We start from the raw sequence: 26,420 nt of genomic DNA on the forward strand, positions 1-26,420 counted from the left end.
GCTCCGATGGCAAGTGCCGGAGAGAAGGAATGCCTCCCACCGTCTGACATTTAAAACCGCCAACTCCTTCCGTATGTCCTTGTCCCACTCCCCAGCACCCAACTTCTCACCAGTCAAGTTAGGTTCTTCTGTCCCAAGCAAGGGTCTCAACCCTGTTGGATTCCAGCATGTCCCTTTCCTTCTAACCACAGCCTGGCCCTAGTGGAAGCCCCAGGCTGTGAAATCTGACCCAACTGACTCTGCCCACTTTTCCAGTGATTTGTCTCCATGGACCCTCCCCCGCTCACTCTGCCCTCCTGCCTCCCTCTACCCCTTCCTTCCTGGCCCCAGGGGAGGGTGGTGATAGCAAGCACTGTTCAGACCCAGGGACGCTGAGAGGCAGGGAAGAAGACAGGCCTCCGAGGGCCCCTGTCCCCTTCCTACTACCAGCCTGGCCATGGGTCAGGACCTCAAGCCCCAGTTTAGGGACAGTAATGTTGGGGATGGGAATTGTGAGAGCACTGGCCACAGGCCAGGTTGTGGGGAGAGCCCAAGCCTGGGAATTTCCTGAGCTTCCGAGCAGACATTGTGCAACTCACCCTCTCCTCCCCAGACCACCCACACGCCCAGAAGCTTTAGGCCCAGGATTCCACTCACAGTCTAAGAAGCGGAGATATAAAGGCTTCAGTGGACGGGAAAACTAGAAAAACGTGGTGCTGGAGGGTGGGGTGGGGATCTTGTGTTTGTGCCTTTTGGAGCATTCACATCTCTAATATCCTAAACCTTGGTCACCGTTTAGATAATGCGCCAAGTAAGTTACCATTGCTCTGCATATTGCATTAAAATAATGAGACTGAAAAATATCTAGGCCAGGCGTGGTGGCTCATGCCTGTAATCCCAACACTTTGGGAGGCTGAGGCGGGTGGCTGGCTCACCTGAGGTCAGGAGTTCGAGACCAGCCTGGCCAACATGGTGAAACCCCATCTCTACTAAAAATACAAACATTACCTGGGCATGGTGGTGAGCACCTGTAATCCCAGCTACTCAGGAGGCTGAGGCAGAAGAATCGCTTAAAGCTGGGAGGCAGAGGTTGCAGTGAGCCGAGATCGCGCCATTTCACTCAGGCCTGGGCAACAGAGCGAGACTCCGTCTCAAAAAAAAAAAAAGAAAAAGAAAAAGAAAATCCCCAAATATGAAGGTATCTAAGGCCGGGCGCGGTGGCTCAAGCCTGTAATCCCAGCACTTTGGGAGGCCGAGACGGGCGGATCACGAGGTCAGGAGATCGAGACCATCCTGGCTAACACAGTGAAACCCCGTCTCTACTAAAAATACAAAAACTTAGCCGGGCGAGGTGGCGGGCGCCTGTAGTCCCAGCTACTCGGGAGGCTGAGGCAGGAGAATGGTGTGAACCCGGGAGGCGGAGCTTGCAGTGAGCTGAGATCTGGCCACTGCACTCCAGCCTGGGTGACAGAGCGAGACTCCGTCTCAAAAAAAAAAAAAAAAAAAAAAAAAAAAAATGAAGGTATCTAAATAATCTTCTTTTTTTTCTTTTTTTGAGACAGAGTTTCACTCTGTTGCCCAGGCTGGAATGCAATGGCGTGATCTTTGCATGGTGAAACGGGGTTTCACCATGTTTGTCAGGCTGGTTGCGAACTCCTGACCTCATGATCTGCCCGCCTCGGCCTCCCAAAGTGCTGGGATTATAGGCATGAGCCACCACACCTGGCCTTTTTTTTTTTTTTTTTTTTTTTTGAGACGGACTCTTGCTCTGTACCCTAGGCTGGAGTGGTGTAGTGGCACAATCTCAGCTTACCGCAACCTCCACCTCCCAGGTTCAAGCAATTCTCCTGCCTCAGCCTACTGAGTAGCTGGGACTACAGGCACTCACCACCACACCTGGCTAATTTTTGTATTTTCGGTAGAGATGCGGTTTCACCATGTTGGTCAGGCTGGTCTTGAACTCCCGACCTCATGATCTGCCCACCTCGGCCTCCCAAAGTGCTGGGATTACAGGCAGGAGCCACTATACCCAGCCTATATTTGGGATTTTTAATGGAAACATTTTCTCCCCATAAAATTTCTGGGAATTTTACAGTCTTATCTGGGGAAAGATATTTAAATCTACTTCTAGCTTTCAAAATTAGTAAGTTTGAGGTCATACAAATGGCCTGAGGAAGTGGAAAATAGAAGTTTCCATAAGGAACTGGAATCAGAATTCCTGAGATCAGAATGCCAGAATCACTATCTCAGAATCTTGAGGGTATGGGTATGCCTGGAAATTGGGACTTGGGATTTTACAGATCTCCAAAACTAGAATCATTGGAGAGCTTCTTCAAAATGCGGTATTTCTACAGGCTTTTCTGTGTCTGGATTTCAAGGTTGCTTTGGAATCCACTCTTCACATTTGCAGATTTCCAGACCTTGCTCCTCATAGTGTGGGAAACAGTCAGTCCGGTCCCCACGGGGAGAAGCTGCTGGCTGCTGGGAGGGAAAGGGGATATTTGCAGGAAACTCTAGGGTGGAAATGGGCAGGTGTTGGTGCTAGGGGTGTCTCCAGGAAGGATGGGGAGGGAGGGGGAACGGGATGGGAGAGGACATGGTGGAGAGGGGGAGGGCACATGCGCTACCAACCTGAAGGTGTGGCTGGGAGGATCACAAATAGAGGATTCTACTGGGGGTGGAAAGGAAATGATGGAAACACCAGGCTCACCGGGAGGAGAGCTGTTGGCCATATTATCATTAATAATCAGCATCCCTGGTGTGTGGCCATTTTATAAAAGGCTTTCCTTAACCATAACTACAATTGTCTTAGGATGAGGATAACTGAGCACAGTGGCCACAGGCGAACCTGATGTGAGACACATGCATTTGGGGCTCTGTGGCGCCTGGGAGACAGTGTGGATAGTAGCTAAGCACATAGCATGTGGGGTCGAACAAATCTGCTTTTGCATCCTATCTTTGTTGCTTAGTAGCCATGTGACCTTGGACAAGTAACTTCTCTGTGCCTTAGTTGTTTGCATCTATAAAATGGGGTTGGGGATGCCTACCTCATAGGGCTCCTATGAAGATCAAATGAAACCGCACCTAAAATACACAGGGCCTGGCTCAAAGAGAGTGTTCAGGAAATGTTAGCAAGTGTTCCTGCTGTGACCTGGAGTTGGGTGGGAGAGGATGCATGGCCCTGTGTCCTTCCGGAGCTTCCTTACATAACTCCACCCCTGTCTTCCAAGCCTGTCCTACTCACCACCCAGCAGGAAACTCCACATCCCTTCATTCAGCCAGGGAACACCCAGCTGCCCTGGGTAAGGACTGTGGGGTCCCAGATATGAACAGGTTCTGATCACTGTTCTGCAGGGAAGGAGAAAGCACATGCGAACACATATAAGCAAGGGCCCGGCCAGGCGCAGTGACTCAAGCCTGTAATTCCAGCACTTTGGGAGGCCAAGGTGGGTGGATCACGAGGTCAGGAGGTCTCCCCATCTCTACTAAAAATACAAAAAATTAGCCGGTCCTGGTGGCAGGCACCTGTAGTCCCAGCTACTTGGGAGGCTGAGGCAGGAGAATGGTGTGAACCTGGAAGGCGGAGCTTGCAGTGAGCCGAGATTGCACCACTGCACTCCAGCCTGGGCGACAGAGCAAGACTCCATCTCAAAAAAAAAAAAAAAAAAATGGGGGGCCCAAACCCAGGAGGAGGCAGGGCACGGCAAGCTCCCCAGAAGCAGCACGATACACCTGGGGAGTCGGATCAGGAATGTGGGACTCGCCCGTGTGTGCCCCCTGCTTCATGCCTCAGTTGTCCTTTTGCCTTCTTAGGGGTAGTTGTGGGGATTTTGCAGAACAGAGTCTTGAGGAAAGCCTCTGTCTGCAGAGGGGAGACGGATAGGACACAAGCAGGTCTGCGAGTGTCTTGCAGAGCCAAGGAGGTGGGTAGCAGCTGGCCTGTGGGGAAAGCCAGTCCTAGTGACAGCCTTCCCTCCTAGACCAAGCCCCCCTCCATTCCGAGGCGTAGAAGGTCCTTCCTGACCCTCGCAACCCTCCCTGGGATGGACCTAGCTTGCTCTGCTTCTGCAAGAGGAAAGCCCTTATCTGGGGCCAATGAGTCCCACTGGCTTGATTTCAAGAGTGGCAGGAGCCTGATGGGAGGGACCTTGAGTGAATCCTCCCAGCTGCCGAATGAGGCCAGGTAGATGAGCTGGGCTATCCACATCGCAGCCTGGCAGGAGGGGAGCAGGATCCTTTTCTTTTCTGGGGCCTGTGGGACCTTGGAGAGCTATGGCCAGAGCACCCACAGCAGCCTCATGCCTCCCTGCTGCTCTCTGCTCACCCCACTGACACAGCTTCCCCCTGCTGCCTGGTTAGTCTTCAAAGTGTGGCTCTGAGCAAGTGTCCACTTCTGCAAGCCACACTGCCAACATAATGGAGCCACGCCCCTCACCCAGGCCTTTGCAGCCCTCCCACACCCCCTACAGACCTGCCCAGTTTCATCTCCCCCAGGCCTGAGCTGTTCCTGCACTTCCGTCTGACCTGTCCTGCCTTCCTTCCTCCCTACGTCTCTACTGTCAAATTCTGTTGCATCTTCAAAACTCACCTTCAAAGGTACCCAGAATCTGAACACTTCTCCCTGCCTCCACTGCCACCACCCTGGGCCAGCCAGGAGAATCGCTTGAATGAACCCAGGAGGCAGAGGTTGCAGTGACCCGAGATTGCGCTATTGCACTCCAGCCTGGGTGATAAGAGTGAAACTCCATCTCAAAAAAAAAAAAAAAGAAACTTATTTAATTCAGGAATGGATTACTTCTCTGCTCAAACTCCTCCAGTGATTTCCCACCTCTCTCATGAGGTCCAAGTCTGTTCGAAGAATGGCTTCAGGGCCCTCTGTGACCTGCCCATCCCTACCACATCTTTTAGCGCCCTTCAGCCTGCTCCTCTGCCTCAGCCACAGCTGGTGGCCTCTCCACGGTGCTTCAGTCCTAGCGGAGAGGTCTGGGCTAATTCTGTCTCTGCCTGTTGTAATCCCAGGCCTCAAATACACCAAGACACCCCGCCCTTCAGGCCTTTCTGTGACTCCGCATGGCTTGCTGCCTCACTTCCTTCAGTTCTCTGCTCAAATTTTGCCTTATATGAGAGCCCTGCCCTGACCACCCCACATAAACATAGCACCACCCGCACCCCTGCACCCTGTCCCCTCTCCGGCTTTATGTTCCCCTAGTTCACATCACCATGGGACACACTACATGTTGATTGTTCTTCTCCCCCAACCAGAATGTGGCTACACAGGGGGAGAAGCTTTGTTAAAGACTGTATCCCAGATTCCAGAACAGTGCCTGGCACCTAGGTGGCCCTTACTAAATGCCTCTGAATGGTCCTATTTTAATTCCTAAGTATGATTGGGTTTTCACACGCATAGGTAACATGCGCATCCCTCAAACCTTATGGTGATGTCAGCACGGTATTCGTCTGACGTGAAAGAAAAAAAAGTTTCTGAATGAATGCATGCATGTGTGAATAAATGAATGAAAAGCTTGGCTCAGGTGCCCTTTTCTCCATGAAGCCTTCCCAGCCTCCTCAGTCAAAATGAACCTCTTGTCTCCAGACTGCCCCCGGCACTATCTTCCCTCTTCGAGCTTCCCGTGCGCATTCTTGCTTGTACTGGAGTTAGGTGTTCATGGATCGGACTTCCTGGCTGCTTTCTGTGTTCCTAAGGGGCCTTGGGGCCGGGTGTAGTGGCTCACACCTGTAATCCCAGCACTTTGGCAGGCCAAGGCGAGCGGATTCTTGAGGCCAAGAGTTTGAGACCAGCCTGGCCAACATGGCAAAACCCCATCTCTACTAAAAGATACAAAAATTAACTGGGCATGGTCGTGCACCCCTGTAATCCCAGCTACTCGGGAGGCTGAGGCAGGAGAATCGCTTCAACCCGGGAGGCAGAGCTTGCAGTGAGCGGAGACCACGCCACTGCACTCCAGCCTGGATGACAGAGCGAGACTCTGTGTCAAAACAATCAAACAAAAACTAAGGTGCCTTGGAGCAGACCCCGGCTCCACTAGAACCCTGTGTCCTTGGTGGCCCTCTGGGACCCTCAGGCCTAGCCCAGGGAGCAGGATTGAATCAGGAAAGCCTGGGATTGGGATGAGTGAGGAGAGAAGGAGAAAGTCACAAGAAACAAACCAAAACTAAACAAAGCCCAGAGCCCTTGGCGGGCAGGTGGCCTGGAATTACACCCATGGAGAGAGAACTAGCTAAGGCCTCCCAGCCAGGGCTGAGACACCATGGAGAGGCCACCAGCTCTTACTGTGCTTCTGGTTCTAGCCAAGAGCCCCCTTCGTCAGTGACAGATGGGTGTCCTCTGGAGAGGGCTGTGAAGTCTGGGGAAGAACCCATCCAGGGATGGGTAGGACGATGGCAGACCTTGACCCGGGGATCTCCTGTTTTGACCGCGGAGCAGCCCTGTCCCTCTCCTGGGCGTGAGGAAGTCCCCCCGCCCCCAGGCATGCTGGCAGCTTCGAGAAACCCTCACCCTCAAGGGCCTTTTAGCTGTCTCGTTATCTTCTTCCGTTTCCTCAGTTTTGAGAATGCACAAAACATGGAGCTGCTCTCTACGTTCCTGAGGGGCCTCGGAGCAGACCTTGGGTCCCATAGAACCCTGTGCCCTGGTGGCCCTCCAGGTCCCTCAGCTCTCAGACAGGCACTTTCAGTTCCGTTTCATTAGGAGTGCCCTGTCGGTGGTAAGATGCAGAGCCTGGGCAGTCTGGGTCCTGAGGACACGAAGGGAGAAGGCAGAACAGTCCCCGGCCAGAGGCCCCACCAGCCTGAGCTTGTCCGTTGGGTCCCAGTGGAGTCTGGGGCCCTGTGGGATCGGGGGGCCATTTAGCCAATACAGGAGGAAGGGAGGAGCCAAGGCAGGTGACCCTGGCAATAAGGGCTTTCCAGGTCATTCTGTGGGAGGCAGAGCCCCCTTTATGCTGCTCCCCTGCCCTCCACCCTCCCTCCTACTCCCCCTGGCCTGAGGCCAGCCCTGGGCCCAGCTGGGACAGAGGCTTGAAAACCTCAGGCTTCTCTCAGGGCTGCCCAGGATGGTGAAATGGCCCTATGGAGGAGAGAAGAAGAGCTTCATTGTGTGTTTTCCACTGTGTGTCAGAGGGAGGGGCATCTGGGGGGGCAGTGGCTCACTGTCCCCAGTTGTCACACATGGCCTCCCATGGGGCTGGAGGCTCACATTCAGATACCAGAGACACCAACTGCTGGCTCACTGAGGCAAGGAGTGGAAGGTGCACTTTGACCCTACACTGGAGGTGCTGGCACTGTCTGCAGCTGTAACCCCACAAGGAGGGTCCCTCGGGGCAGCTGCCACTTACCCAGGCTGGCTGCTCCCCACCTTGCAGAATGGCTTTTCTGCCTCCCACCTAAGTCCTAGAGGACCAATTAGGAAACTTTATCTTCTTTTTGGTGAGGTGATGATGGGTAGTTCCTGGCCCCAGAACTGCTGAATCAAAATCTAGGAAGAGGGAGGGAGAGAAGAAGGTCAGAATCTTCTTTTTTAACCAGCACCCCTAGATCATTCTAATATAGATGGGCCAAGGCCCATCAGTATTTTCTTGTGAGTCACATAACAAGCATCAGTATTTTCTTGTGAGTCACATAAACTTACTGGTCCAGGCTGCGGGGGAGCACTCAATTTGACAGAAAGGGAAACTGAGGTTAGGGGAGTGAGTTCCTGCTTCTTGCCTCCAGCAAAAGAAGAAGCCGTATCTCTGGTAATGGCTTAGGAAACCAGGGGCCATAACATGGGGCAGTGACATCCTGGGAAGGTGGAGCAGGGGATTGAAGACAGAAGGGCACAGGTTCTGGCTGGGCATGGTGGCTCATGCCTGTAATCTCAGCACTTTGGGAGGCTGAGGTGGGTGGATCACTTGAGGTCATGAGTTCGAGACCAGCCTGGCCAACATAGTGAAACCCGTCTCTACTAAAAATACAAAAAAATTAGCTGGGTATGGTGGCAGGCACTTGTAATCCCAGTTACTTTGGGAGGCTGAGGCAGGAGAATCACTTGAACCCAGGAGGCAGAGGTTGCAGTGAACTGAGATCGTGCCATTGCACTCCAGCCTGGGCAACAAGAGCAAAGCTCTGTCTCAAGAAGAAAAAAAAAAAAAAAAAAAAAAAAGGCCGGGCGCGGTGGCTCAAGCCTGTAATCCCAGCACTTTGGGAGGCCGAGACGGGCAGATCACGAGGTCAGGAGATCGAGACCATCCTGGCTAACACGGTGAAACCCCTTCTCTACTAAAAAAATACAAAAAAACTAGCCGGGCGAGGTGGCGGGCGCCTGTAGTCCCAGCTACTGAGGAGGCTGAGGCAGGAGAATGGCGTAAACCCGGGAGGCGGAGCTTGCAGTGAGCTGAGATCCGGCCACTGCACTCCAGCCTGGGCGACAGAGCGAGACTCCGTCTCAAAAAAAAAAAACAAAAAAACAAAAAAACAAAAAAAACCCAAAAAATATACATGATTGATTTGCATGCTTTTTTTTTTTTTTTTTTTTTTTTTTTTGAGGCAGTCTCACTCTTTCACTCAGGCTGGAGTGCAGTGGCACGATCTTGGCTCACTGCAACCTCTGCCTGCCAGGTTCAAGCAGTTCTCCTGCCTCAGCCTCTGAAGTAGCTGGAATTACAGGCATGCGCCACCATGCCTGGCTAATTTTTGTGTTTTCAGTAGAGACGGGATTTCACCATATTGGTCAGGCTGGTCTCCAGCTCCTGACCTCAGGTGATCCACTTGCCTCGGCCTCCCAAAGCGCTGGGATTACGGGTGTGAGCCACCGCACCCAGCCATGCTTTTGTATTTTTAATGAATATTGTCATATTGTTTTCTCTGCAGTATGTCTCAGCATAATGATGCGTGCTTGAGCTTTGTGAATGTTGAAACCTGTTGCTCTAGATCATGTGTTTCCCTTGCTGTGCAGTTTTCCAAGGTCTGAATATGTTGGAATTTATTTGTACATTTCGCTGGTGGCAGTCATTTAGGGGGTTTCTGTCCTTTCATTCTTGGGAGCACGGGATTATCCTTGGGCAGTACAGGAAGGGAGGGGGCAGCAACTCCTGTGGTCTCAGTTTCCAGAAGGCCTGACTGGAAGTTGGACATTTGTTCATAAGCAGTGAGGAGCCACCGAAGACTTTCGAGCAGGTGCAAGCCTCAGCAAAATGCGGCGCTTTAGGAACTTCTTTTTGCCTGTGGTTTGCAGTTTGGGTCGGAGGTAGAGAGACCCTAGGTGAGTTTCCAGGGCCTGTTCCCACAGGTGAGGCTGCGATGGGGGGCAGTGGATGGCAAAATTGAGAGGGATCCTGTTTTGGTTGCATATGCCAGGGAGAAGGCTAAATGCAACTGCAAGGACAGGGGCCCTTTCCCAGAAAGAGAAGGAGCAGGACGGGGAGCTGACTGTGGGGATTGTCACTCGCCAACTCTGCAGGCAGATGGAGGAAGCACCTGAGCTAAGTGGCTTAGAGAGTCCTGTGGAAGCCCTTGGCAGGGCGGGGCACAGGGCTGGGGAGAGCCACTAGGTCCTCAGGCTGTTCTCCCCTTCCCTTCCTCCTTCCCCGCCTCAGCCCTGCCTTCTCCTGCTTTGCCCAAAGATCAAGACCTCAGTCCAGCAAGGACTGCAACCTGTCCCTAGCCCACATCCAAGCCAGGCACAGATCTCCCATCCCTCTGCCACCCTACCCTCTCCACCTCCAGCACCCTCTCTAGTCCAGACCCCTGTCTCTCTCCCACCTGGATGACTCAGCACCTCCTGCCCCTTTTCTCCACCCAGCAGCCCAGTGAGCTCTCAGAAAGGGAGTCTGATCCTGTGCACCCTGTTCTAACGCCCACCAGCCATTTTCCACTCTCTGCACGGCCTGGCTTCTGCCCACCTCACTGACCCCTTCTCCAGCACTGTTGGTCCCTCCAGCCCTGCCTAGAGACTCCGAGGCCTCCTGGCAATTCCTAAAATTCCACACTCCTCCTGCCTTGGTGCCACATCACCCAGAACCGTCCATGCCGCTGGCTCGTTCTTGCAGTTTCCAGCATGAATGTCACCCTCTGGGCACGAGGCCTTCCCTGGGCACCCTGTCTATAGTAGGGCCTCTTCCCTTCCGGCCACTCTTTTCCACCCCCAGCCATAGTTAACTGGCAGTTTGCTGACTAATCCAGTTTCTGGTTTAATGTCTGTTGGCCCTCCCTTTCCCCACGTTACAAGCTCCCCGAAGGCAGGGCCCCTTCTGCCGTGTTTCTGCTGTCTCCACTGTGTCCATCTTGCACAGTATTTGCCAAATACAGTGAGTGACAGGGAGGGGCCTTGTTTACTGCGGCTTCTTGGTGCACAGTCCCTGCCCCCACAGATCTTGTCCTTTGTTAGGGACAGAACCTGGGCACATGTAGTCAGCATTTAGTAAGCGGAGGCAGGGAGCTTATCACCCCTCCCAGATGTGCATGACCCTGCTTTAGCAGCTGGGAGGACTGCCTGGCTGAATTTGGGAAGGAAACAACAATTGCTAAACATCTTCCACCCGCGAGGCTCTCGGCTGAGTGCTTTACATTAGTTTTCTTATTTTAGGCACTTAATCTTCGCACAGTCCTTCAGGGGTAAGTCACAGCATTGCCATGTTATCGATGAGGAACCTCATCTGTGAAACTCATGACTTGCCCAAAGTCACAGAGTCAACAGGGGCCAGGCTATGATGGGAGCCTGGATCTTTCTGTTGCCAGAGCCTCTGCTCTTTCTATAAGCCCATGTAGCAAGAAATAAAGACAGGAACGGGACTCAGGCATTGGTGCAAGGTGGTGTCTGTCAGAGGAAAGGGTGATTTTATTTAATTTTATTTTTTAACTTTTCATTTTGGGCCAGGCACTGTGGCTCACACCAATAATCCCTACGCTTTGGGAGGCCAAGGCAAGAGGATCACCTGAAGTCAGGAGTTCCAGACCAGCCTGGCCAACACGGTGAAACCCTGTCTCTACTAAAAATATAAAAATTAGCTGGGCATGGTGGCAGGCACCTGTAATCCCAGCTTCTAGGGAGGCTGAGGCAGGAGAATTACTTAAACCTGGGAGATGGAGGTTGCAGTGAGCCAAGATCATGCCCCTGCATTCCCCCGCCCGGGTGACAGAGCAAGATTCAGTCTAAAAACAGACAAACACAACTTTTCATTTTGAAATGATTTCAGACTTGTCAAAATACTACATAGCATTCCCATATGCCTCTCGCCCCTGAATACTGCCATCTTTCATAATCGCACTATAGTCATCAAAACCAAGAAATTAACATAAATACTAGCCTATGAACTACTCTCAGAGCTTACTCAAATCCACCATTTTTCCCTGCTGTTGCCCTTTCTCTGATCTGCAATCCAGTCCAGGATCCCACGTTGCATTTATCTCCTGGTCTCCTCCAGTCTGGGACAGTTTCTCAGTCTATCTTTTGTCTTGTCCATACATTTGAAGAGTAGAGCCTGGGCAACATAGTGAGACCTCATCTCTACTAAAAATGTAAAAAATTAACTGGCACGCACCTGTAGTCCCAACTACTCAGGAGGCTGAGGTGGGAGGATCGCTTGAGCCCAGGAGATTAAGGCTGCAGTGAGCTATGGATCATAACACCACACTCTGACTTGGGCGACAGAGCAAGTCCCAAAAAAGAATTAGAGATTTGCATTTTTGGCACAAATACCACAGAAATGATCTTGTGCCCTCCTTGGTACATCATACCAAGAGGCAAATGATGTCTATATATTGTTACTGGTGAGATTAACTTTGATCACTGGCTTAAGGTGGAGTCAGCCAGGTTTCTATGGTCTTTATAATTAGTGGTTATTTTGTGAAGCAGATACTTTGAGATTATGCAGATATCCTCTTTCACTCTTTCTCATCGTACTTGGGTGATTTGACTAGGGTCTCCAGGTGTTAGAACGTGCTCTTGTGTATTAGAAACTCTCAGTGTTAGCCTGGAAGCGAATCAAGACATCTTCTCTTCAAAAAAAAAAAATAACAAAAATAATTAGCTGGGTATGTCTGCTCATGCCTGTAGTCCCAGCTACTCGGGATACTGAGGTGCAAGAATCACTTGAACCCCAGCATTTCAGCCTTCAGTGAGCTGTGACTGAGCCACCACACTCCAGCCTGGCTGACAGAGCAAGATCCCATCTCTTTAAAAAAAAAAAAAAAAAAAAAAAGGCTGGATGCAGTGGCTTATGCCAGTAATCCCAGCACTTTGGGAGGCCAAGGCAGGCGGATCACCTGAGGTTGGGAGCTCGAGACCAGCCTGATCGACATGAAGAAACCCCATCTCTACTAAAAATACAAAAATAGCCAGGTGTGCTGTCGCATGCCTGTAATCCCAGCTACTTGGGAGGCTGAGGCAGGAGAATTGCTTGAACCTGGGAGGCGGAGGTTGCGGTGAGCCAAGATCATGCCATTGCACTCCAGCCTGGGCAACAAGAGTGAAGGTCCATTTGAAAAAAAAAAAAAAATGTTAATCATGCTGTCTGTCCTACTAGATAGAATCTTCACAAAGACAGTGAGTTTGCCTTGCTCAGTGTGTGTTCAGTGCCTGGCCGATAGCAAGGATTCAGTAAATATTGCTGAAGAAATAAAAGTGTAACTTGGCCAAATCTAATTTAGAAATAAAACCAAAAAAAAGAAGGCCTACGAAAAAGGAACATAAAGACAAATAAAGGTTGGCAAAGCCTTTCAATCATGTGCCCAGATTGCCAGTCAATATAAACCCATGGGTACATAGAGCAGACAGTGCAGTGATTAAACTTTACCTAAACCATTTCTACAAATTGCCATGGAAACCTGCTTGGTTTTCACCCAACTGCTTGCGGACAAATCAGCTAGCTCTTCCCTAAGGGGTCTGAAGAGCGGCTGCACCTGCTCCCACATACAGTCAATCCTTGTAGAGACTTAGGGTCAGCCAGGCGCAATGGCTCACGTCTGTAATCCCAGCACTTCTGAGGCCAAGGCGGGTGGATCACGAGGTCAAGAGATCGAGACCATCCTGGCCAACATGGTGAAACCCTGTCTTTACTTCAAAAAAAAAAAAAAATAGCCAGGCATGGTGGCAGGTGCCTGTAGTCCCAGCTACTCAGGAGGCTGAGGCAGGAGAATGGCATGAACCTGTGAGGCAGCGCTTGCAGTGAGCCAAGATCGCACCACCACACTCCAGCCTGGGTGACAGAGCAAGACTCTGTCTCAAAAAAAAAAAAATAGTTGGGAAAAAATAGTCATTAAAAATACTAAAATATGAAGCTTTTTTTCTTGTACGATCTGTTTTGACCTGTTGTTTTTAATTTGCTATTGAATGTAAGTAAGAAGCATTTAAATTATTAGCAGGAATTTTACCATTTGCTTAATACTGTGCAATGCTTGTTTTAAATACAAATATAAGAACATTTAACTCCTGTAGAATCACAGAAACTACATAATTAATATTTCTTAGCTTATACATGGATATATATATTTAGTTCTTACCAGGACAGGGTCTCCTCTGTCACTCAGAGTGGAGTGAAGTGGTGCAAACATGGCTCACTGCAGCCTTGACCTCCTGGGCTCAAGTGATCCTCCCACCTAAGCCTCCCAAGTAGCTAGGACCACAGGTGCGTGCCACCATGCCTGGTTAATTTTTGCATTTTTAGTAGAGATGGGGTCTCACCATGTTGCCCAGTCTGGTCTCAAACTCCTGGGCTCAAGCACTTCTCCCGTCACCGCCTCCCAAAGTGCTGGGATTACAGGCATGAGTCACCACACCTGGCCTTCAGTTCGTTGTTTTTCTTTTTTTCAGATGGAGTTTCACTGTTGTTGCCCAGGCTGGAGTGCAATGGCGTGATCTTGGCTCACCGCAACCTCCGCCTCCCAGGTTCAAACGATTCTCCTGCCTCACCCTCCTGAGTAGCTGGGATTACAGGTCCCCACTACCACACCCTGTTAATTTTTGTACTTTTAATAGAGATGGGGTTTCACCATGTTGGCCAGGCTGGTCTCCAATTCCTGACCTCAAGTGATCTACCAGCCTCTGCCTTCCAAAGAGCTGGGATTACAGGCGTGTGCCACTGCGCCCGGCCTTCAATTCTTTTTTTTTTTTTTTTTTGAGATGGAGTCTCACTCTGTCACCCAGACTGGAGTGCAGTGGCGCAATCTCGGCTCACTGCAACCTCAGCCTCCCGAGTAGCTAGGATCACAGGTACCTGCCACCACGCCCAACTAATTTTTGTAGTTTTAGTTGAGATGGGGTTTCACCATCTTGGCCAGGCTGGTCTTGAACTCCTGACCTCGTGATCCACCTGCCTCGGCCTCCCAAAGTTCTGAGATTACAGGCATGAGCCACCGCGCCTGGCTTTCAATTCTTAATATGTGCACATTCTGCCAGCACTGTTGGCTTGCCAGTTAATAAGGAAGGATGGAAAGGAAAAGGATGGATTGGTTACCCTATCTTCCCCTTCCTTTCTGTATCGCTATTTGCAGCATAAGTGTGTGGATAGGGCCGGGCGCGGTGGCTCAAGCCTGTAATCCCAGCACTTTGGGAGGCCGAGACGGGCGGATCACGAGGTCAGGAGATCGAGACCATCCTGGCTAATATGGTGAAACCCCGTCTCTACTAAAAATTCAAAAAACTAGCCGGGCGAGGTGGTGGGCGCCTGTAGTCCCAGCTACTCGGGAGGCTGAGGCAGGAGAATGGCGTAAACCCGGGAGGCAGAGCTTGCAGTGAGCTGAGATCCGGCCACTGCACTCCAGCCTGGGCGACAAAGCGAGACTCCCTCTCAAAAAAAAAAAAAAAAAAAAAAATAAGTGTGTGAATAACACAAAAGCAAGAAAGGATGCAGCAGAATTCCTTGATCATTCGTGTTTCTTAGAACACTTCTGTCTTCTTTGTGCACTTGAAGCACATTCTAGTTTGAACTGAAAGCTTGGCCTCTTGGGTCAGTCATAGGTGTGCACTCACCTTGTACTCGCTTTGAGTCCTGTTGAACTCCCATGCATTGTGGGTCCCCCAGATCTGTGTGCTCACAGGCATTGCAGACTCTGTACAGGTATGGTAAGTGAGGAACGGAGCACACTCACTGTATGTGTCTCCTGCTCCCTGCACGTCCCACTGTCCTATCAGGCTCCACTTACAAGACACAAGGTCAGACCGGGCGCGGTGGCTCAAGCCTGTAATCCCAGCACTTTGGGAGGCTGAGACGGGCAGATCACGAGGTCAGGAGACCGAGACCATCCTGGCTAACAGGGTGAAACCCCGTCTCTACTAAAAAATACAAAAAACTAGCTGGGCGTGGTGGTGGGCGCCTGTAGTCCCAGCTACTTGGGAGGCTGAGGCAGGAGAATGGCGTGAACCCAGGAGGCGGAGCTTGCAGTGAGGTGAGATCCGGCCACCGCACTCCGGCCTGGGTGACAGAGTGAGACTCCGTCTCAAAAAAAAAAAAAAAAAGAATTTCAGGGTCAGGCACGGTGGCTCATGCCTGTAATCCCAGCACTTTAGGAGGCCAAGGTGGGTGGATCATGAGGTCAAGAGATTGAGACCATCCTGGCCAACATGGTGAAACCCTGTCTCTACTAAAAATTCAAAAATTAGCTGGGCATGGTGGTGGGCACCTGTGGTTCCAGCTACTCGGGAGGCTGAGGCAGGAGAATCACCTGAACCTGGGAGGCAGAGGTTGCAATCAGCTGAGATCACGCCACTGCACCCCTGCCTGACGACAGAGTGAGACTCCCTCTCAAAAAAAAAAAAAGTATTTCAGGCTCAGCCAGGCGCAGTGGCTCACACCTGTAATCCCAGCACTTTGAGAGGCCGAGGCAGGTGGATCACCCAAGGTCAGGAGTTTGAGACCAACCTGGCCAACGTGGCAAAACCCTGTCTCTACTAAAAATACAAAAAATTAGCCAGGCATGGTGGTGTGCACCTATAATCCCACCTACTCGGGAGGCTGAGGCAGGAAAATCGCTTGAACCTGGGAGGCAGAGGTTGCAGTGAGCCGAGGCTGCACCACTGCACTCCAGTCTGAGCAACAGAGCAAGACTCTGTTTCAAAAAAAAAAAAAAAAGAGAATTTCAGGCTGGACACAGTGGCTCACACCTGTGATCCCAACACTTTGGAAGGCCAAGACAAGAGGATTAGTTGAGCCCAGGAGTTTGAGACCAGCCTAGGCAACAAATTGAGACCCCATCTCTACATCTACAAAAAAGATAATTGGGATTATAGGCATGCATCACCACCACACCCAGCTAATTTTTGTATTTTTAGTACAGATGGGGTTTCACCATGTTGGTCAGGCTGGTCTCAAACTCCTGACCTCAGGTTATCCGCTTGCCTTGGCCACGCAAAGTGCTGGGATTACAGGCGTAAGATATTGCACCCAGCCTCAGATGATTTTTTTTTTTTTTTTTTTTTTTGAGACAGGGGTCTTGTTTTGTCACCCAGGCTAGAGTGCAGTGGTGCAATCATGGCTTACTGTAGCTTCGACTTCCTGGGCTCAAGCAATCCTCCTGCTTCAGCTACCTGAGTAGCTGGGACCACAGGCATGTGCTACCACACCCAGCTATTCTTTTTTTTTTTTTGTAGAGACCCTATAGGGTACAGTGTTGCCCAGGCTGGTCTCGAACTTCTGGGCTCAAGTGATCCTCTCTCCTTCCCTCCCAAGGTGCTGGAATTACAGGCGTGAGCCACTTAACCCAACCTTCCTCCGATGATTAGGATGCATGCTAAAGTTTGACCACCACTGCTCTTTCTGAAATATTTTTCCTACCTCATTTCAGCCTCCTAATTCCTACTCCCTCTTCCCTGCAAAGGTTACTTCATCAGGGGTGCTAGACCCTGGGCTAGATTAAAAAAGACATAAACAAAGAGATCCAAGTCTTTCTTTTTTTTAGATGGAGACTTGCTCTTCACCTGCTGGAGTGCAGTGATGTGATCTTGGCTTACTGCAACCTCTGCCTCTGAAGTTCAGCAATTCTCCTGCCTCAGCCTCCTGAGTAGCTAGGACTACAGGTGTGCACCACCACACCCGGCTACTTTTTATATTTTTAGTAGAGATGGAGTTTTCCCATTTGGCCAGGCTGATCTCGAACTCCTGACCTCAGGTGATCCACCCTCCTCGGCCTCCCAAAGAGCTGGGATTACAGGTGTGAGCCACCGCACCCAGCCTTTCCAATTCTCTTCTGTGAGTTACTCAGTTCACATCTCCCTGATAGATTGCAAGTTCTAGGTGTGTCCGTCTCATTCTCCATCTTGTCATGAGTGCTAAGCAGGGAAAACAGTAGGCACTTAATAAGTGAGGGTGGAATTGCATTGGCTCATGGGGTGACCAAAGGAATGGAGATGTGGGGCCTGCAGGCATCACGAAGGGGTCTAGAGGAGCTAGGGAGAAAGGCTAACCATAGGCCACCCACTCACTCTCTAGGTACAGCCTGTACACCCGCACCTGGCTCGGGTACCTCTTCTACCGACAGCAGCTACGCCGGGCTCGGAATCGCTACCCTAAAGGCCACTCGAAAACCCAGCCCCGCCTCTTCAATGGTGAGCTCTGATTGCCCCTGGCCAGCATCCCCCATTCTGTGCCCCCACCCTCATACTCCCCTTCACATACCCTGGGCTCCCTGCCTATTACCCTGCCCACAGCCCATCTCTGTCCCCAGGAGTGAAGGTGCTTCCCATCCCTGTCCTCTCGGACAACTACAGCTACCTCATCATCGACACCCAGGCCCAGCTGGCTGTGGCTGTGGACCCTTCAGACCCTCGCGCTGTGCAGGTGAGGGGAGGGCAGGGAGCAGGGGGTGCCTGGGGTCACCTTGGGGACTGGCAGTTTCCCCTTGCTAGAGAGGGCTGACCCTTGTCTGTCTGCCCGTGAGATATATCCCATATGCTCCATGTTCACACGTGCACGTGCACACACATGGCCTGGGGGAGGGAGGTACAGGGCATGGCTGGGTAGAAGGGGAGAGCAGCAGTGGGGGATGCAGAGCCAGAGGGCTGGGGGTGTTGGCCCAGGACTGTGGGTCTAGTGAGTTTCCAGGCTGGCTTTCACTCCCATTGGCCCCCTTCAGACCCTCTTTATTTCTGTTACCTCTGTCTGTCAGTATCTGGGTCTCTCTGTCTTTCCCTCCCATTCCTTATTTCTCTGTGTCTGTCCCTCTGCCTCCATGTGCCCCGTGCTTCACACTCCTGGATCTCTCCCCTCCAGCCCCATCCCCTCCCTCCGCTTCATCTCTCCATCCTCTCCTCTCCTCTCCACCAGCACCCACACTCCTGACTCCTGCTGCTTTAAGTGTCCCTTGCATCCTGCTCCCCAGTCTCCAAACCTCCTCTCTCCCGCAGGCTTCCATTGAAAAGGAAGGGGTCACCTTGGTCGCCATTCTCTGTACTCACAAGCACTGGTAAGGGGCTCCCGTCTTCCCTGGCCCACCCTTGTCCAGCTGGGCTTGCCAGGACTGGGCCCAGTGAGGACGGCCGGGGCCGGAAGTCAAGAAGTCAGTACAGGCCGGCACCCACCTTCCTCGTGAAGTCACCTGGACAGCAGCGGGGAGGGAGGAAAGGGGACAGTCTCCCACCACTCCATTTATCGAGCTTCTGAAGCCCCAGAGGAGGGCAGGGCAGTCATTTCTCTTTCATTTCATGGGCATGTATTAGATACCTACTGCACACTGGGCATGGGCAAAAGTTATGACTCTTCCATCAAGGAAATTCTGAGACCAATAGGGGAGATAGCCCTGTATCAAAGTATGTAACAGCGGAGGCAAGAGGGTTGGGAGTTCAAGCCCAACCTGGGCAACATAGTGAGACCTTGTCTTCACAAAAGAAGCATGTAATATTCAGGTAGCAGTTGGCAACAGGGTACAGGGATGGGAGGCCCAGGTACAGTGTGATCAGATCCACTTGGAGAATTGAAAGATGATGACCTGAGCTGAGAGTCCAGGAAGATCAGCTGGCATTGGCCAGCTTGAGTTGTTGGGGGCGATGTTCTGAGCAAAGGAACAACTTGAACAAAGGCCTAGAGGTGTGGACAACTTGCTCAGTCCAGAAGCCACAGCCCCAGCACCTAAAGGCCTGGAGATGCTGTGGGAAAGAGGGGGGCTTAGGTACAGTCGCCCCTTGAAGCCCCCTGCCTGTCTCTGCCATCCTGCAGGGACCACAGTGGAGGGAACCGTGACCTCAGCCGGCGGCACCGGGACTGTCGGGTGTACGGGAGCCCTCAGGACGGCATCCCCTACCTCACCCAGTAAGTCCCTGACCTAGGCAAGGTCCTAGGCCCCTTCCATGGGCCCTTTCCCCCACTCCCAGCCTTCAGTGAAGTGTTTCAGGGGTATCAACAGGTGGATCTTTGCCAGTGCCCTTCCTGGCCCAATCCCTGCCTATCTGAAGACTGGCACCGCCCATCCTCCAATTGATCCAGGCTTAGTCCCCAAAAGAGGAAAGGGGGAGTGTTCGGACGTGAGACCCTGGGCATTGGGGTATCTGCTTTTGTATGGGAGCCCACCCTCTTGTGAATCACCCAGCCCCTTGGGCCTGGGATGGGGACAGGGATCAGCATGGCACAGATCCAGTACCTTCTCTCCCCTACTCCCTTGTTCCCCAGTCCCCTGTGTCATCAAGATGTGGTCAGCGTGGGACGGCTTCAGATCCGGGCCCTGGCTACGCCTGGCCACACACAAGGCCATCTGGTCTACCTACTGGATGGGGAGCCCTACAAGGGTCCCTCCTGCCTCTTCTCAGGGGACCTTCTCTTCCTCTCTGGCTGTGGTGAGTCCCCCTGAAAGAGAGAGGAACTGGGAGAGGAGGGAGAGACAGAAGCCAGGGCAGCCACAGTCCCATGGAGAGCACTGAAGCCTTAGTTTTAGCACAGATGTTGCCATGGCAGTTACTTCCATCTGTGTTACTCAGACTGGTTTTAATCCTTGAGACTTCCCTTGGGGTGCCTTGGGAGGCTGAGGCAGGAGGATCACTTGAGGCCAGGAGTTGGAGACCAGACTGGGCAAAATAGCAAGACTGTCTCTACAAAAAAATTTTAAAATAGGCCAGGCACAGTGGCTCATGCCTGTAATCCCAGCACTTTGGGAGGCTGAGGTGGGAGGATCACCTGAGGTCAGGAGTTCAAAACCAGCCTGGTCAACATGGTGAAACACCGTCTCTACTAAAAGTACAAAAATTAGCCAGGCATGGTGGTGCGTGCCTGTAATCCCAGCTACTAGGGAGGCTGAGGGCAGGAGAACTGCTTGAACCTGGGAGGTAGAGGTTGCAGTGAGCTGAGATCACGCCACTGCACTCCAATCTGGAAGACAGAGCAAGACTCTGTCACACACACACACAAAAATTAAATAGTATAAATACTATAGGCCAGGAGCAGTGACTCAGGCCTGTAATCTCAGAACTCTGGGAGGCCAAAGCAGGTGGACTGCTTGAGCCCAGGAGTTCAAGACCAGCTTGGGCAATGAGGTGAAACCCCGTCTCTACAAAAAATACAAAAATTAGCCAGGTTTGGTGATGAGCCCAGGAATTTAAGGTTGCAGTGAGCTGTGATTGTGCCACTGCACTGCAGCCTGGGCAACAATGAGACTCTGTCTCAAAAATAAAAAAGACTTGCTCCAGCTGTTGGACAGAATGAGAGAATGCAGGGAATTAGTTTCCCCTGGGTGGAGCCTGGTTCTCTGATACAGTGACTGGCAGAACTAGGTTATGAAAAGTTTAGAACCGCTAGGTGAGGGGGTGGGTGAGGATCACAAGTCCCAGGCTGCATGGAATCCCAAAGGGCAGCCTAGGCGAAGAAGTGTTCTGCAGGAAAGCAGCCCTGCGTCTACCAAGCCTGGGGCCTGCAACCTGAAGGTTCTGCAGCCCCTCCCTTTAGGTGTCACTGTGTGCAACGGAGGCCTCAGATGGGCTTGGTTAGGGGTGACCAGTTGGGCTCAGTTCCCAGTGAGAAGGAAGGAATAGATGCCTGGGGTGGGCCTGGCAAGGGCACGGTCAGGGTTGGTGGCCAACCAGAGCATTGCAAGCTGGTTCCCACCTGTCTGGGTGTGCCTTATGCCGTATCGTGTTATCCTGGCGCCTTGTGACATACCCTCCAACCCCCACCCAGGACGGACCTTTGAGGGCAACGCAGAGACCATGCTGAGCTCACTGGACACTGTGCTGGGGCTAGGGGATGACACCCTGCTGTGGCCTGGTGAGACACCCCTTTACTACTCCCTATCCCAAGGGCCTTCCCAGCCCCTCACTCCCCTAGAAAGCAGGCCAGCCCAGTTCCTGGCCCAGAAGCGACATAGCTACACCTCCAGGGGTAGGGGCAGAGTTCTGGCCTCCCTTCCTCCTGGAGTGCTGGCTCCATAACACCTCTGCTTCTCACACTACCTTCCCCTGCCAGCCAGCCTTCAGCCTCTTGGGAGCCCTGCAGGCCCCAGGGCATTCCAGAGAGATGTCTAATTGTTCACAGCCCAAGCCCAGAACAGAAAATAGCCTTTTTTTTTTATCTGAGGAAAAGTCAGTAAATGCACTCTGCATGTAACCATTGCCTTGTAGTGCATGAAAACATTCACAGATCTCTGTTAATCCTTAACAAGTGCTTTCTGTGCACCTAACACATACCACGCTCTGTTCTAGGCACCAGGAACACAGCAGGTACATCTGTGTCTGGTGGCATCAGTGTTCTCTCCACTTGCCAAATGAGAAAATGGTGCCTCAGAGAGGTGCCATGACTAGACTGAGCTCACACACTAGGCAGTGGCGGAGTCAGGGCCAGATGCAGGCCTGCCAGCTCCAGGTCTAGTGGTTTTTGCCCCGGAACCATTGCCACTTTTCCACCCGTGGCTGACTTGTGCCCGCAGTTAGAGAAGCAGCTCCTGGAGATTGGGGTTTTCCTGGAAGTGCTGCCCTTGTCCCTGGTGGTCGAGTGCCCATCGGCCTGGACCTGGGGCAGGGAAGACTGTTCTGACCGTCCCACCAATCTCTCTCTGCTCTGCGTCTCACCCCCGTGGCTGTCGGTAGGTCATGAGTATGCGGAGGAGAACCTGGGCTTTGCAGGCGTGGTGGAGCCCGAGAACCTGGCCCGGGAGAGGAAGATGCAGTGGGTGCAGCGGCAGCGGCTGGAGCGCAAGGGCACGGTGAGGGACTCGGGGTCCAGGAGGAGCTGTGTGGGCAAGCACTCAGCCCCAACGGGAACCCATCCATGCTGACCCCATGCCTGCGAGCACCTCCCCAAAGCTCTGACCTGTTTGGTCCATGGGCCCTCAAGTCAGAACTCCTGAACTCCAGGATGCGGCAGGGGTGGGGTCAGGCTTCTCCGTCTTGGGTCCATTTCCCAGCTTCTCTCCACCAAACCTGGTTCCTCTCGCCCACAGTGCCCGTCTACCCTGGGAGAGGAGCGCTCCTACAACCCATTCCTGAGGACCCACTGCCTGGCACTACAGGAGGCTCTGGGGCCGGGGCCGGGCCCCACTGGGGATGATGACTGCTCCCGGGCCCAGCTGCTGGAAGAGCTCCGCCGGCTGAAGGACATGCACAAGAGCAAGTGATGCCCCCAGCGCCTCCAGCCCAGCCACCCACACCTCACCATCCTTCTCATCACTAACACCACCACCTCCATCGGCGCCCAAGCGGGCATCATCCCCCACACTGCTCAGGGGAGGGGAGGCACCAGGCGATGAGACTGTGAAGCCAAGAGAAGGGGGCCGGTCGGAGGCTGGGAACCCCACAGCGCGAGGCTGCCTCATCAACGGCGAGAGGAAAGGAGGGGTCTCGGGACATCTCCAGACCCTACCAACTGGGAGAGTCCCCTCCTTCCCTACTCCTGGGATGGCAGCAAGGACATGGGGGCTGCTGTTAGCTTCTCCGTCGGGAGGCCTCATCTCACTGTAGCCCTGGAACCCAGGGCAGAGGGCCCACGAAGGTGGAGTCCATCTTGCCCTTCCCCAATCCAGGGTTGGGAAAGAAGCTCAGCCTCTCACAGTGGCCTCAAGTGTGATGCCTTGCAAAAGCACCACTCAGAGGGGCAGCTGGACTCTGGTGTCCTGAGACTCTGCCCTCCTCCCACAGCCTCCCTGCCCCACCCATCCCTGCAAAGTCATTTTTCAGACAGAACCATTCCTAAGAACACTGAAGGACTGGAAGGCTGGCTGGCCACTCTCTGCCTCAGTGGCCTCCCTACAGCCTGGAAGAAGGAGGGTCCTGGTTGCCAAGGAAACCTCCTCATTGAGCTAAGAAGACACTGGAGTCTGGAGTGTGGAGCCCCACAGTCTTGCAGGTCACACACTCTTCTTGTACATCTGGTCTGGTCATGCCCGCTGGCCTCTGCCCCTGCCCTGGGTCAAAAGGGCCCCTCCTTGCCAGGGGAGAGACAGCCATGGTCTTCTTTGGCAGCTGTGGTTTTCTCACTTCGGCCCATGTTCTTAGGCGCATCTGCCTGCCTTCCTCCATCTAACTAATCTCTCCTGCTTTATCCGCAGCCGTTTTCTTCTTTGAGTTAGTAAAGATCTATTCTGTAACCTGACACTCATCTGGCCCTCTGCGGTTTGCCGGCCACATTCCCTTGTGATTTCCCACTGGCCCCCACCCAGCTGGGAGGAGGGGCTCTGATGTGCAGATTGGAAATCAGAAGGCTGTGAGCAGAGCACGGGAGTGCATGGCAGCTCTGGGCCCCAGGCCTGGCCCGGCCCCTCTGCTTACTCCACCTCCAGCTCTGCTGTTCCTCTACTCTTAGGTCCAGATCCCTTTGGAGCCACAGCGAGGAACCCTGTGGTCCTCAGGCAGGTGTACCTTGGGTCAGCCAGGAGCCCTCTTTTACTGTTTTAAAGCCTGCTCTCGGGCTCTGCTCACCTCTGGTGACCCTCCAAGATGCCCCTGCCCTCAGTTTCCCCTCATGATCCGGCCTCTGCCCGCCTCTCCAGCCGCAGCCTCTAGTGCACTTTAGCAATACCACCAGACTAGTTAGAGTTCCCCACTCACCAAGCAAGACATGCAGTTTCATGCCTCTGTGCCTTCGCTCACGCTGTTTCTTCCGACTAGAATGCCTTCCCCTGCTCCTCCTGCCTTGTCTGCCTGGCAAGTACCTGTTCATCTCTCATGATCCCCTCAAAGGCCCCGTCCTCCAGGAAGGCAACCCCTGTGCCCCTCCCCTCCAGGCTACCTCTGCACTTTGTCAATGCTTCTCCTGTGGCACTTATCACACTGTATTTTACTTGTTTACATGTTTGTCTCCCCTTCTAGACTGTGAATCCTTAAGGGCATGGACTGTATCTTATGCATCTCTGTATTTCTGCGCCTAGCACGGTGCCTAGCACACAGTAGGCGCTCAATAAATGTTGAATGAGTGAATGATTTAACCAAGACTTGATCATCCAACAGCTTGTCTTTGTGGCTACATGAGTGAAAACAGCAGAGAACTTTCTCGCAGTTTTCCCATCTCAGCCCCAGGCCTGCTAACTTGCAGTTAGGCACTTAAAGAGTTTTGATCAGAAATGATGCCCAAAGGCTGGGCGCGGGGGCTCACGCCTGTAATCCCAGCTCTTTGGGAGGCCGAGGTGGGCGGATCACAAGGTCAGGAGTTAGAGACCAGTCTGGCCAAAATAGTGAAACCCCATCTCTACTAAAAATACAAAAAAGTAGCCAGGCGTGGTGGCGAGAGCCTATAATCCTAGCTACTCAAGAGGCTGAGGCAGGAGAATGACGTGAACCCAGGAGGTGGAGGTTGCAGTGAGCCGAGATCGCGCCACTGCACTCCAGCCTGGGCAACAGGGTGAGACTGTCTCAAAAAAAAAAAAAAAAGAAAACAACTTAAAAAAAAGAGAAATTACGCCTAAAATATGTTCCTCCCAAGGCCCATGGGCATTTGTTCAGAGTTTACGATTGGCTTATCTCAGTGTTTCTGAAAGCTTGAGATACACAAGTGTACCACTGGCTGAAGTAGGGTGGCTGTACATGGCCACAGCACAGCAATCAATCGGACTTCAAGGACACGGCCTTGGCACTAGTGTGTCTTTAATGCCTTTGGAAAGAAAGACCCGGGATCCAGATTCATACTTTAGTTGGGCAGGTGTCTCTAGTTAAGCTTTAACAACATCATTTTGTTTTCATTGTATTTATCTTTGGGGTCAGTATTTATTTTTGACAAGTGACACTGGTTTTCAGTTCATAAAAATGATTAAAGGGGCGGGCGTGGTGGCTTATGCCTGTAATCCCAGCACTTTGGGAGGCCGAGGCAGGCAAATCATGAGGTCAGGAGATTGAGACCATCCTGGCCAACATGGTGAAACCCCATCTCTACTAAAAATACAAAAATTAGCCGGGCGGGGTAGCATGCGCCTATAGTCCCAACTACTCAGGAGGCTGAGGCAAGAGAATCGCTTGAATTTGGGAGGCAGAGGCTGCAGTGAGCTGAGATTGCGCCAGTGCACTCCAGCCTGGGCGACAGAGTGGGACTCTGTCTCAAAAAAAAAAAAAAAAGATTAAAGATATTTATTGAAATAGAAGATTAAGATTCTCCTATTTCACTTGGCTATAGCAAAGCTCCTGAAGGTAGCCTTGGAATGGTGATGACCAGGAAGCGCTGGCTCAGCTCCACACTTCCTTGGGGCCAGCCAAAGGCACAGAGGTCCCACCCTGGCCACAGTTCAGCCTCCCCGCTTAGGTGCCCTTCACCCCAGGCCAACGACCTTGGCACTGGGCCCAGCTGTCTTGGATTGGGGCTGCACCTGAACTGGGGTTGGAGCCATGGACTGTGTCTTCACCTTCCTGAAGAAGGTGTTTCTATGTGCTCTGATGTGTGAGTCACCGCTATATTGGGCAGACAAACCACAGGGCCAGGCCCTGGAGTATGCAGGTCATTCTGGGTATGCCCAGCTTTGAGGGGCACCTGCTGATGGTTCTCTGGGGCTGGGGGCATCCTCCCGCTGGGCCATCTGTACTGAATGATGGGCACATGCCTCTCCTGGAGTGGCACTGAGCAGTAACAACCAGACCACATGCTTCTTGCCAAACAGCAGGTGTCACTGGCCTTACAGACCTGGACTCCAGTTCCAGCTCTGTCATTCAGTAGCCAAGTGACCTTGAGAAAGTCATTTCCCTGACCTCAGTTTCTTCACCTTCCAATGGAGAGGACAATGAGGCAGAACCTTTTAGGTGCAAGAGATAAATACTCAAAGTAGCTGAAACCAAAAGGAGAATTTACCAGCTCATGAAATTGAGAAGTGTGGGATGATGTCGTGGTGGCGTCAGGCATGGCTGAATCCAGGGACTCAATGGGAATATCTGTTCAGCTCTGCTTTCTTCAGCATTGGTATCATTCTCTGTCAGGCTTTCTCCCTGAAGTAGAAAGATGGTCTCTAGAAGTTCCAGCTTTCTAGGCTGCAACTTCATCAAAACTAGTGGAGCCTCCAATAGTTCTAAGACTTGAGTTTCACTGATCCAGCTGGGGTCGTGTGCCCAACCCTGAACCAGT

General features: G+C 52.3%; 1 protein-coding gene and 1 non-coding gene across 7 annotated transcripts in view; both read left to right on the top strand.

The window, feature by feature from the left end:
- PNKD (PNKD metallo-beta-lactamase domain containing) overlaps positions 1-24,310 on the top strand; it is a 78,804-nt gene extending 54,494 nt beyond the window's left edge. For 3 of the 6 annotated variants that reach the window (XM_045367697.2, XM_015432086.3, XM_015432087.3), the window contains 8 exons: positions 17,400-17,515; positions 17,635-17,747; positions 18,314-18,372; positions 19,122-19,214; positions 19,572-19,735; positions 21,069-21,155; positions 21,974-22,089; positions 22,327-24,310. In XM_045367697.2, coding sequence (XP_045223632.1) covers positions 17,400-17,515; positions 17,635-17,747; positions 18,314-18,372; positions 19,122-19,214; positions 19,572-19,735; positions 21,069-21,155; positions 21,974-22,089; positions 22,327-22,500 — 922 coding nt within the window. In that variant the 3' untranslated portion in view covers positions 22,501-24,310. Of the gene's footprint in view, positions 1-9,080; positions 9,239-13,786; positions 13,862-16,869; positions 16,988-17,399; positions 17,517-17,634; positions 17,748-18,313; positions 18,373-19,121; positions 19,215-19,571; positions 19,736-21,068; positions 21,156-21,973; positions 22,090-22,326 lie in introns of those variants that run through there. The other 3 variants (XR_012421469.1, XM_065526072.1, XR_012421468.1) reach the window with 3 other exon arrangements.
- Positions 5,342-5,442, top strand: LOC123568202 (small nucleolar RNA U13). Its single transcript, XR_006691418.2, has one exon. It is a non-coding gene; the product is annotated as a small nucleolar RNA U13 (small nucleolar RNA).
- Positions 24,311-26,420: the final 2,110 nt, after the last annotated feature.

This window comes from Macaca fascicularis, chromosome 12 (genome assembly GCF_037993035.2).
Source record: "Macaca fascicularis isolate 582-1 chromosome 12, T2T-MFA8v1.1".
NCBI lineage: Eukaryota > Metazoa > Chordata > Mammalia > Primates > Cercopithecidae > Macaca > Macaca fascicularis.